The sequence below is a fragment of the Passer montanus genome, unplaced genomic scaffold (assembly GCF_014805655.1).
Source record: "Passer montanus isolate IOZ18808 unplaced genomic scaffold, ASM1480565v1 scaffold21, whole genome shotgun sequence".
NCBI classification, from domain to species: Eukaryota; Metazoa; Chordata; class Aves; order Passeriformes; family Passeridae; genus Passer; species Passer montanus.
The window spans coordinates 9,635,027-9,647,965 of record NW_024366703.1 but is presented as its reverse complement, the minus strand read 5'-3'; the positions used below and the strand labels follow the sequence as shown (position 1 = coordinate 9,647,965).

General features: G+C 48.1%; 1 protein-coding gene across 2 annotated transcripts in view; it reads right to left on the bottom strand.

Moving 5' to 3' along the window:
* Nucleotides 1-12,939, bottom strand: part of MXI1 (MAX interactor 1, dimerization protein) — a 55,290-nt gene that overhangs the window by 41,412 nt on the left and 939 nt on the right. Inside the window, exons 1-2 of one of the 2 annotated variants that reach the window (XM_039709120.1) lie at nucleotides 4,044-4,519; nucleotides 3,198-3,330 (exon numbers count right to left, since the gene is read on the bottom strand). In XM_039709120.1, the coding sequence (XP_039565054.1) occupies nucleotides 3,198-3,330; nucleotides 4,044-4,116 (206 nt within the window). In that variant the 5' untranslated portion in view covers nucleotides 4,117-4,519. Of the gene's footprint in view, nucleotides 1-3,197; nucleotides 3,331-4,043; nucleotides 4,520-12,939 lie in introns of those variants that run through there. The other variant, XM_039709119.1, reaches the window with a different exon arrangement.

Genomic DNA, 12,939 nt, shown 5'->3' with positions numbered 1-12,939 from the left:
CTAGCAATGTTTTAGAACTCAGGTTCTGCCCCAGAAACATCTTTTGAAGAAAGTAACAATAAATAAGTGATACTACATGCTGTAAAAAACCTCTGTTCATTTTTCATCCCATTCCAAAAATTAGAAGACAATTTTGTCAAGAGCAAATTGAAGGAAGCAATATTCAATTCAAATGTAACACTTGTTGGCTAACTTGGGTTTTTAATTTGCTTGAGTTTTTGCTTTCATCTATGCGTTAAGCAGAATTTGTCAAAAAAATGTTTCCCTTGTCTATTATAAATACCAGGTAACAATGACTGTGATTCTCCAGTTATTTTCTGCAGGTGGATAATTTCCCATACCAAAATATTCCCGACTAAAGTAAAACTGCATTTTTAAACACATTCATGTTTTAACTCAAACTCACTATGTCTTTCAAATATCTGCATGAAACACTGCACATTCATGTAGATAATGATTGCAGAGGGAAGCCCTCTGCAGCAAGCTCCATGCTGTTGGTTGCACAACAGAGACAAGCAAAGGAAAAGAGAACCTGAGCTACAACATCCTTCCTTACAATTGCATCACATGAATTAGAAACTATGAAGCAATGTTTTCCTCTTATCTGCACACCCTTATTTGGAGTAGAAAAGAATTATTTTGCTGAGACCGTGAGACCACCATAGTTCTGTAAGAATAAGAATTGCTCCACCACTGCCATCCAGGACTGGGCTCTCTGCTCCTCAGAACTTTCTGGGTGTTTGTGCAATGACAGCACAGAGCCTGTCAGAAGGAAAGAGCTGTCACGTCTGGGCTGCAAATGCAGAAGGGAAATACTTGGAATTAAAATATTAATCAAACAAGCAACCAGGCTTTGTAAATACCCTGAACCACAAAATCATAGATTATTTGGTTCAATAAAGACCATCAACAATGTACACGTGCCAAATTGTAAAAGAATTCATAAAGGTGTATAAATAAAAAAAAATTTTAAAAAAGGAAAACATTATCTCTTTCCCAAGGTTGCTTGAGAGACATTTTTACAGGAGGCTGTTTTATTACAAGATCTGCATGAGATCTAAATGCATAATTCCTCTACACTAATGAAACATTTTGAGACAAAAGCAATCTAAGAAAATCTCCTGTCCACACATGAAATGTAAGTTTTGTTCTTCATCAAGGACTTGATATTTAATTCAAAGTCCATTCCAACTCCACCAGACAGAACTTACTGAATTGCCCCTTTGATTTTAACAGGAAGAGATGATACAGAGCCTTCCTTAAACAAGGCCGATGCTATACTCAGCATCACACAAAAGACACTGCAGTGAATTTGGAGGCACCCTAAACTTCACAGTTGTCACTTCCCGGCACTTCAGCCATCTGGAAGGCCTGCCATCTCCTGCAGCAAGTGCAAGCTGCTACGACTTGTGCTAAAAGAAACTTCCATTTCCAACTGTGCATGTAAGGTCTGAGCTCCCCAAAAAACCCACTCTGGTCCCTGCCTGGAGCAGACCTGATACTGGTCACTCCCTGAGGCTGAAACAACCACAGGAGGAAACACTCTGGGGTAACAATGCTCTGACTCTAAAAATTCAATTTCGCTTCAGTACTCCTTGTATAAAGAAGGTTTAAGTAGGACTAGAAAGTACCTCTTCTGCCTCTCTGTTGCCTTTCCCCCCACATGAATATATTCAGCCTGTCAGGCTCAAGGGCCCAGTGGGCTGGTGACAGCACCAGAGCTGCCCTGGGAGAGCTGTGCCTGGAGCTCTGTGCTGGCAGGGCCTGCTGAGCACCCTGGCCCCAGGGACTGGGAGTGCTCTGCATCCCTCTCCAGCCTACAGGCTGCTGGATTCAGTGCTAAGGAGTTCCTGAGGGGGATGTGCTTCCAGCCCTCCTCTGGAGAAGGGCAGGTTGCCATGACAAAGGCCTTTGAGACAAAGAGGTGTGGGATGGAAAAATAGTATGTGGGAAACCTAGAGAGAAAATACCGACCTCAATTCAGCATTTGCCATCATTTTCCAACAAAGTCACAGGACTGGGGGCTTTGGTTCATGATAAACAATAAAGAGCCACAACTGGCTGCAAATTAGGAGAGGCTGGATGAGGTAGAGAAGCAAATACAAACATTGAGCATACAAAGAGCTCCAGATATGCTGATCCTGATGAAGAAAACTTGCCCACAGCAAGGTGTCCTAACATTGCTTCCAACAACCTTTATTATCAAATGCTGCCGAAGCAGAATCACTGCAAGCAAAGGCACCTTTCCCTTAGGCCTTTACAGGTCCTTCCCAATGGCCTTAAGAAAGCCTTAATCACCTGAGCCACCTGCCACCATTTTATGGATTGCACAGGCCTTGCTGCAGTAAAAGCAAGCTTGCAAATGCCTTTTCAAAGGCATACTTTATGTTTCTAAAGTTTCTCTATCCCAGAAGGTCTCAACAAGGTCTGAACAAACCTACAGAAGGTAGCAAACAAAAATACAAAGAACAGGAATGAGAGGGAAGAGGCAGATGCAACCACAGCACCAGGCAATAGGCTTAATCCTATTGTCTCTTCTAGATTTAAGAAACCAAAAAACATGCCATTGTATAATAAGAAAAGTGTCAAAACCATGGAGTTCTACAATTACCAAGCTATCAAAAGCTGGGAAGTCCCACTGCCCTGAAAGGCAGACTGAAACACAGCTTTGTTTTCCTGAACTGAATTTTTAACATGTTGTACATTACAGTCAGTCATCTCCCTCTCTCCCATTTGTTGTAGGGGATCCATTTCAAAACATTTCCTTGCTTCAAATCATGCCTGTCATTACAATCCCAAAGCACCCAGGCTGCACATGCACTATCCCTTAAAAGCAGTGATTTCTGGGTTGGAAAGACATCAGCTGTATATAATGGGAATAGCTATTGCCTACCTCCTCCCTAAACCTTATGAACAGATCTCCCTATTCCCCTTCCCTCTGCAGCATCTGAGACTTGGCATGATGTCAGCTGGCAGTGCCACTTCAGATCCAGCTCCCCTGTGTCCCCTCTACTTCCAGTGCTATGGACCCAGAATGGACGCTGCACTTGTGTGCCCCAGCTCTAAACCCCTCTAGCTGCTCAGACTCTCCCCGTTTTTCCAAGAGGGCAAATTTCTCTCCACTGCCTCCAACTTTGTTCTGCAGCTTCGACGCCCCCAGCCAGCCGTGCCCCTGTGCTGTGCTGCCCACACGGTACCTGGTGGCAATGCTGGCAATGCTGCCGCTGCCGCTGTATTTCCGTGCCCGGCTCAGCCTCCGCGCGGGCTTTGGGTCTTGTAGTCCAGGGCTTGGAACTGAGGGGAAGGTCGAGGCATAGCCGTGTTCACACTCTGCAAGAGAATCAACAGGCAAGGCATTAAAAACAAAAACCAACCGAAAAAACCTAAAAAGAAAAAGGAGAGGAGAAAATAAAAATAAAGAAGGAAAAAAAACCCATAAAGAAGTCAGCAGGCAGGCCTACCACTAACACGCTGGCCTAGCTGGGGAGGCCCTTAATCACAGCTCAGGGAAATGACAGAGGATATATTCACAGGGAAGTGGACTGGGCTTGGAGAAAAGGGAGGAAGGGAAGTATAAAGTCTCTGCCAACCCTGGAGGAAGGTCACCAGCACTCAAACATTGAAAATATTTAAAAAAAAAAGCCATGACAGTCCAGAGAGTGCCTCATCTCTCTCCTCCTGCCCAACCTATCTGAACCAGGCAGACCAGATGTATTTCACTGTGCCACTGACATCTCTGCTGAGCCAGAGCCACCCACCACCATCCCTCCAGCCCAGTGGAAAACTTTCACACCAATACCCCCTTTTCCTCCCAGAAACCACATCCACGTCAATCTCCCCCACTCTGCAAAAACATTCCACCTCACCCACCACCTTCAGGAGGACTCATCACCCTATCCTTCATCCAGCCCCTCACTGTTGGGGATTCACCCCGACAGCAAACACCGGCTCTGATCCCTTCTCCGGGGTCACTTTGCCCCCTCGGTGGGGCTCTGACCCCAGACCCGTTCCCCTCACGGAGGGCACCCATCCTCCCCCATTACCTCTCTCCCTTCGCTCCAGATACTCGGCCGCCTCCAGCAGCCGCTGGATGTTGATCATCTGGACCTGCTCCATGGCCGGGGGGCTCCGCAGCCCCGGGCCGCCCTCCGCCCCCACGCTCCCGGCTCCCCCGCTGGACACGGGGGCGGCTGCGCTGGGGAGGCGCCGGGGATCGCCGTCTCTGCCCAGTGCCCGGGCCTCGTCACACCGTCCCGGGGGCGGCTCTCCTGGGAGGGCGAGGGGCGGCAAGGGAACACGCGAGGAAATGCCGGAGGAAGGACCCGCTCCGGGATGCTCCCGCCGGGGAGCGGCGAGCGCCTATTTCTGCCCCAGCGCCGGGCCGAGCGCTGCCCCCGCGGCCAGCCCCGATGGCCCCGCGCCGGGCCCTGCCAGGATCCCAGCCCCGGCCCCCTCGGCCCGGCAGCCCCGCGGCGGGACCGGCCCCTCCGGCCGCCGCCCCGCCCGCCGCCTCGCAGCACTTTGTTTACCTCTGCCCGGCGCTCGAGGGCGGGCGGAGCGGAGCGGAGCGGGGCGGGCTGGGAAATGCAGTTCCCGGGAGCGCCGAGGCACCGCCGGAGCGGGGCGGGGGCAGCTCCCGGGGCAATGGCTGTGCGTCCTCACGCCTGAGGGGATGGCTCCGTGCCCACCCAGACCCCGAGGTGGTGGTGGTGGTCAGGTCACAGAATCGCAGAGTGGGTCACGCTGGGAGGGACCACGGTGGGTCAACCTCCCAGCTAAGGAGGGTCACTCCAGAGCACAGCGTACAGGATTGCATCCAGGCGGCTCTGGAATATCTCCAGTGACAGAGACTCCACAACCTCTATGGGCAAGCTGTGCCAGTGCTTGCACAGTTCCTCACATTCAGGTGGGACTGCTGTGTATCAGTTTCTGCCCGTTGCCATGTGTCCCATTGCTGGGCACCACCGAAAACAACCAGGTCCAACCTCTGACACCTCCCTTCCAACAGACAGCCATTAATAAAATCCCCTCTCAGATGTCTCTTCTTGAGGCTGAACAGGCCCAGCTCCCTCAGCCTTTCCTCTCAGGAGAGACGCCCCAGTCCCCTGATCAGCTCTGTTGCCCTCCACTGCAGCTGCTCGAGGAGCCCCTTGTCTGAGAAGGAGCTCGAGGAGCTTCTGGAACTGAGAAGCCCAGAACTGGACACAGCAGCCCAGGCGAGGGCTCCATGCCCGCCCACACGGAACTGGCAGGGCTGTGGCAAGGATAAATGAGAGAGGCCACAAAAGACAAAGCCACGGCCACAGCGTGGAAACTTTCTGCATCTCACCTGTGGAGATGGAACTAAAGAAAAGGTGCCAGGAATTCCCACCTGGAGTGGCTGATACATTGTTTTTCACGGGAGGTTAAGGAGCAAGGCCCATTTTAAAATGTGCATTATTCAAGAGCATAGACAAGAAATACCATAGACACTATACTTGAAGTAGCACATTAACAGGGCACAACTGATTTTTATTTAGGTACAAACCCTTGGATCACTTCTATCACTCTGAATTTTACCAACTTAAGCATTAGCTGGAATGGAGCTTAAAAACCTGATAACACAGAATTGTATTACACCAGTCTCTGAAATATTTGACTTACTCAAAAAGGATGCACTCAGAAAACATTCAAGATCAGAATCATAACATTCACAGTAAATATCTGAATCTCCAACTGAATCTGACTTAGAATCCCCCAAAGACTGTTTTGTAGTTCTGACTGGGGTTATTTTCTGAACCTTTAGGCCATGACTGATTACATTTGCAAACATTCCTCCAACACAATGGGAGACAGAAAAGTACCTTGAAAAAAAATCCCAAAAAAGCAGAGATTTTCAATCAATGGCTCATGGCTGGTAGCAAGGGCTTTAGGCAGAGCACAGAGTATCAGGAGACTCGTGATGGAACTGCAAGAGTCGGCAGCACTCAGCGAGAGAAGAGCTGAAAAAAGTGGATTCAGGATAGCTAACTTTTCTCTACACACAATTTGCTGATTCACCATTTCTGAGGTTTCCTCAGAAAACTGCAGGCTTGCAGCTGATGGAGGTAAAAATAATACCACGATTCAGTTCTTACACAGACCTTTTCATCTCCGAATCTCTAGGGGTTCATTTGTTTTGTTTCTCTTAAGGTGGGATAGCTGAAAAATAAAGGAAGCTGGGACATCCCTCCCTCATTCTGGGAAAGCCAGTCCCAGCCCTTGCTCGGACAGGAGAGTCTCCACTCCTGCACCCACACCCAGCCAGACCACAGCACGTGCAAAGACTGGATTTGGGCTGGGGCAGAACTCAGGGAACAAAGCATTCTCTTGCCCCGCCTCATATTTCTACACTGGAAACTGCCCATAGAGGAGACTGTCAAAAGCACATGGAAAATTCCAAATTTGGGCAGTCTCAAGGACTACTCATAATATCTTGGATTAGGGAAAAGGTGCACAGACATCTCCACAACAGAGAGGTTAACACAAGAGCATTTCTGGGCTCTAACTGTGCTTCCTTTAACCTACTTCCAAAACCAGCGAGACATTTGCTTCTCAGGATTAGCAACATTAAACATTAAAAAACCCAAACCCTGCAACTCCAACTCCCCAAACTCATGATGAAGCCCCAAAATCACTGTAAAACAGGCCCTTGGGAGCATCCACTGCCATTAGCTTTTCTGATGGCACATTGGGAGATGTGTGGTGCCACTCTAGGGGTTAAAAGGGAAACCCACGGCTGGAAAATGAAAGGGTAGGTTAAGAGCATATCAGAGTGTCAGCCTCATGAAGGTAAAGTTCAAGTTATAAAACAAGAGAGGATGAGAGGGGCATCCTGATACACATGGTGAATTAAATCAGCCTGGAAAGAAGTAACAGCAGGATCAGCTCTGTGTGAAATGATGTAGGACAAGCTCTTGCATTTATACTTCAGCTCAGCTTCCAAGTCTTTGTTTCTGAAGTAAACAATGTACAATTAGAAAAAAAAAAAAGAAACTGGGTGAAACAAAGACAAATTTGGGAATAAATTGTGGGACATTTCCCCAAAGAAGGAGTTCTAGAGAAGCGGCAAGTCAACTGTGGAGCCACAGCAGATCTGTAAAATCTTGCAATTGCCATCCCAAGTGCCCGTGTAGGCAGGTCAGCCTGCAAAATGCCAGAGTGTGACAGAAACAAAAGTGGGTGGAAAGTAAATAGCATGAAGAGGCCCAATGCCATTCAACTGCTGACCAAAAAGCCCCCAAAGTCAGATTTTAAATGTGGTTGAGCAATCCACAGACAACACTGGGGAGGGGCTAAGGGAAGAGTATTTTAGGGGAGAATGAGATCATTTAATTTAGTGGCTACGAATGATCTGTAAGTACAGTTTTCTGATTATAAGTGCTTGCTGCTGGCATCCCTTCTGGCAGCTGTGATTCACTTTCATTGTGTGTTCTGCTGCTTCGCCCTTTAGAAAGGGGCTTTTTACATTTTATTAAATGGCACTTCGGCAACCCTCCATTTCCAGCCTTAATAATGGATTTGTTAATCTCCCTGATAGCCTTTCCCTCCTCCTTAGCAATAATTTAAATATCCAAGAAGAAATCTGCAGTGCAGAAATCAATTAATATTTACATCTGAAATGCTGCTGTACTATTTTCATCAAGTATAACAGATGTGATCTGTTTTTTATCAACATCACCATCACTTACATTATACTAGCAACTTCCATCAGGGAAATTTTCTAAGAGCTTTCCAAAAGTAATGCTTTAAGCTTCTCAAACCCAAAATTACTTCAGCTATTTTCTTTCCACTTGACAGGAAGGGAAACTGAGGTGTAAGCAGCATAATTACTCACATGAAGACACACCCTAAGTCAGAGGTGGAACAGGAACACGTCTCACAAATCAAGATGCCCAGCCCTCTGCTTTGAACACAAACCTTAGAAATAACACAATGCCTTGCTATGTGGAAGTTATTTTCAATAAGGGCAATCCCTTTGGCTAAGCTGCCTTGTTTTTCATTCTGTATTTGGCTTTTGCTAAAATCCTCCTGTTCCCAACCATTTGCATTTTCTGGGAGGAACATCAAGATGGCAACAGCCATAAATGCTCCCTTTGCCCACCTTCACACAAACCCTCCAAACTCTTAATACTGTTTTCAAATCCTTGAAATCTAACACTTGTGCAATCAAAGCTTGAACAGAGAACCCTGGTGCCATTTTCTGGCACTCTCACAACAGTGCAAAATTCAGTGATTCCCCAAATTTCCGCGAACAGCAGATCCATACCACCTCTGTTTCATCTGAACAACATATCAGCACTGTAACAAACAGGTCTCTGTTCTTGTAGTCACGACTGTGACAGCTCAGCACTGCAGGACTTGCAGCAGCAGACTGGAGCACAACCCAAGTCCCACCTACTCAACTCCCTTCCAAGGCTTGCAATACCTTCACTGAGGGACCCACAAGTGCCTACAGGACATGGCCTCATTTCTCATCCGGGAGCTCCACCCTTTCACAAGGCATCAGATAATCCATTTCAGCACTCCCTCTGGTACCTGGAACCCATCCACGACTGAGGACAGACGTTTCTCAGGACCAAACCTCTGGGATATCCAAAGGTTTGAACAGGAATAAAGTGCATGCTCTGATCAAAGACTAAGCTCTGCCAAACAATAAGATAAAAGCCACAGATCTATTGGCTCTTTGGGTCACTTGCTCCTTCTCTCCAGGAGATGTGCTCTGTTTTCAGACCTGTACTGTGCCCAAATTTATACTGAATCAGTGACTTACTCTGTAACTTTGATTAAGTCACTTAACTGATCCAGCTGCAAAATTAAGGGGAATTTCCACGAGGAAAAATATACAGAGTCCTTCAGCTAAACAACAAGAAGGTAGGGTTCTTCAGCCAGTGGCAGAAGGTGCTTCTCTTCCAGCTCTCAGGATGCTGTGCTGACAAGGGATGTGATCGGTTCTCAGCAGTGCTTCTGGCACAGTTCCATGGTTCTACCTCTGCCCTATCATTTCTCCTGCTGTGGCTTCCTTCTGAATTCTATGCTGGGGCCCAAACAGCATGAGTCAAAATATCCCAACCTGGAAGTGGCTAACACATGAATCACTGTGGCCAGGTCACGAACCAGGAGGAATGAAAGGGGTTTACTGTGAGTTGGATGAAAAATATAAAAATAAAGGAGTCCCACACTGCTCTATATATCACATCACCATAAGATCCAAGACCATCTACACTGACCTTGAGCCACGTGGCCAGCTCTCATTGATACAATGGGAGCTCTGCACACAGACCAAGGGCAGTCTCAGCTTCTTCTGCCCTCTGCTAATTACAAGTTTCTGACATTTCTTTGGTGTGTCAGAAAAAGACCCTACACAGCACATTAACAATGGAAGGAGCCACATGATGAAGATACTGTTAACTCATCCCCAAGGCTCAGTTGTGTTCTCCCTCAGAGAGAATTATTCAGGAGCAAAGGACAAATCTAAGATCACCCATTTGTTATTCCTGGTCAGAAGATCGATAAACAGAGCCAGCACTTGAAGAAGATCTAGCTGTCTCCTGCGAGGGGCAAGGTCCCCTGTCCCATGCACGCACACCTCTATTAGACCTGTGAACTTGTCACCCCTGTTACAGAGACTTGATTGCCTTCATGCTTTTGGAAGAGGATATGGCAACACAGGTCTGTATCTGTAGTGAGATCAGAATGTATTACACACCATGCCTATTACAGATAAGTCATCGTATCCGAAGGACTCATCACGTATTTGTGCAACTCCTACTGACAAAAACATGAGTCCACACGCACAAAGGGAATGCCTGGTACAATACTAAACCTCAGCTGAGTTTATTCCAGGTCCCTTTAAAAACATCCTCCAAATTCCAGCATTTCAGCTGCTACAGATTTTCAGTCCTGCTTATTTATGAAGTGGCATTTGCAGAGGTTACAGATGTATCAACAGAGCTGCCCTCAGCACAACTTTCATTTCTGAAAACAGCCACTGTAACTTTCTTCATGTGACGTTTCTATTCCTTGGATACCAAGCTTAAATTTCTAGAAACAGGTCATTTGGAAACCTGTACACGTCAGTTAGCAAGGTGTGTTGGGATTGGGTTTTGTGGTCTCACCATGAGAACTGCAGCAAGAAGGCAGGCAGCACTGTTATTCACTCCTAGAGGCTCAGCTGGAAAAATAATTCAGTTATATTTCAGTAGCAAAAATACTCCAGCTTACCCAAAGAGTCTGATAAGAGGATTCTAACCTTCCCTGTCACCATACTGTAACACAGGTAATTTTTATTCTAATATTTTAGAATATAAGTGAATGCTATAAGGGTGGTGCTGAGAGGCCACTCCTGAACACTGCCTCCCCCTGCCACGGCCCTGACAGTATATCCTACCCTGCTCCACAGCTCTGTGCCCTGTGGCTCTGTTTCCACACCACTCAGCTAACCCATGGCCCCTCTCCTATTACTCATGACCACAACGATAGGATGTGGGACCTATAAATGTACATCACCATCATCTCCGTACTTCTGCCTGACTTCAGGCAGGTAGAAAACTCCTGCCTTATCTGAAAGTCCTGCCCTAGACATGGAAGGCTCTGCTGTCTGCCTTGTACCACTGACCTGCAGACAAGGGCAGGTGTGTTTTGGAGGCTGAAAACATCCTTGTAGTTGCTCCTCTGTCACCAGAAGGTGTGACATGCACATCTGGGATACCCAAGCATTTGGATCCACAAGAGAAGAGGTTGTGTCCACCTCTCAGGGGGCTCCTCTACCAAACAGCATCTGCTCCTGCTGAGGACAGTGTTTTGAGAAGGTGAATAACACGGCACAGCCACCAAAGGCTTGGAAGAATGAATGAGGACACTGAGTGTAGTTTATCAGAAACTGTAAAACTGAAACAAGGAAAATCACTTGAACTCTCACAGTGGCCTTAATAGCCCTTCCTTAAATTCCTTCTTTTGGCTACTGAAGCCCTTCAGCTGACGCTGACCCCAGCCAGCATCTTGGAGCTTTACCCAGCTCTGTCCCTGTCACCCATCCTGGCCAGAAAGAGACAAACATCTACGTGTCACCTCTGTTTTTTAAAGACTGTTTCCTTGGGGCAGGGCACTGTCACTCCCCTGCATGTACAGCACCTGGCACAACAGGGCTGTGACTCAGCCACCTTCCTGATGGGAGTAACACCAAAATAGCTCATTACACCCTTTGTAACACCACGGTCAAATGACCTGGGCATCCTGCAGGAAGCAGGCAAGCACCAAGTCTGACTGCAACTGAGCCTGGCAGTCTCCATCACCAAACTTTATTGCCCACCCGATTATTGTGAATTGTGAGTTCAGAGACTGTAATGAGTTGTGACCATTAAAAACATCTCTGTCAGGCTGCCAGGACTGGGTGCACTGAGGAATCACCCCTGCCCTGGCAGATGAAAGGGCACAGCATTCTCTTGGTGCAATAACCTGAGCTCTGCATGCAAATCCCTTCCCAGAAAGGAGATGTATATACATTAGGATACAGCCCTCCTGCTTCTGCAGCTGTTCCTTAGCTTAGATAGGGCCAGTAAGGCTCAGAGATTGTTTTCCAATCCCAGCAGCATTTTTCTTTGTTTGGGAGCAACACGTAAAAGCTGCCTGGTTTATGACGGTCACGTTCTGAACAGCACGATCACCAGCTGAACCTTTGGTTAAATGGGACTTCTCACCCTAAAATGTCCTGATTGCACATTAAAATACTGAAAGGTTTTGCAGCCTAATAAAAGTGATGATTTTCAACATTATGACCTCAACAATTACTAGTGAAAGCTTCAGTGAAAAAACAAGTGCTCAGGAATGGAGTTGTTTAGATGAAAACACCTCTTTTAAAAATCTAGGAATAAAAAATCCTGCATCCTGCTGTCCTACTCATTCTCCAGTTCCAAACAAGGAATGATAAATTTTTTAATGGAGCGTATAAAAGATCAGATACTATCCACCTCAACAGCAAGGAAAATTCTATCTCCCCCCACCCTGAAAAAAGGGCATGATTTTGACAGTTTCCCTTCACAACAAGAACACTCGTCAAGGAAAAAAAAAACAAGCCTAAACCAGCGGTCTCACACTCAGTTTCCAAACCAGGGATACTGCTGTTTTCACATGCAAACCCAGTTCTTGCTGGTGTCTCCTGTCATTTTCCTGCTCGCAGCTGCCGCTCACCGCGCAGCTCAGCTCCTCAGCTGGCTTTGCAGATTCATTACGAAATAACAATTAGCACGTGACAAAAAAATATCCCATCCCAGTATTAACCCAACTTTCCAAAACAGAACAGCAGCCTGGATTTGTTCTGGGCGAGCAAAGAACAAGGGCTGTTGGCTGCAGCTTCAGCGGCAGAGCAGCTCCTCCGCAGTGGGATCCCTTTCCCTGGGAGCCTGCGGAGCTTTTCCCGCAGAACAAGGGCACCCTACATCGCCACCTGCGCGGGACCTGCAGCTCTTTAGGGGTGGAGGCGAGCAGAGGGCGATGCTGCGATGGAGACGCGCGGCCAGGGACCCGCTGGTCCCTTTGTAAAGTTAAACGGAAAACAAAACGCAGCACATGCTCCGCGGAAAAACAAAACAAAGAGTAACAGAGAGACCCGAGGAAAACGAGGGCAAAGCGCCGGTGGCGGAGCGGAGCCCGGGGCTCCCGGCGAGGTGTCCCGGTGCCACCCCCGGGTCCCCGCGGCTCCCGGAGCCCCCGGGCCGAGCCCCCCGGCCCCGCGCCCCCCCCACCGGCCCGCTCGGCAACGCGTGACGTCACTCGGGGGGACCCCGGCGCCGCGCATTGGTGGAGCGGCCCGCGCGGCCCCGCCCCCGGGAGGCGGCGGCCAATGAGCGCGGCGCGCTGGCTCCATGTGCGAACCATGTGTCCGCCCGCGGGGCGGGGCGCGCCGCGCGCAGCGCTGCCGGA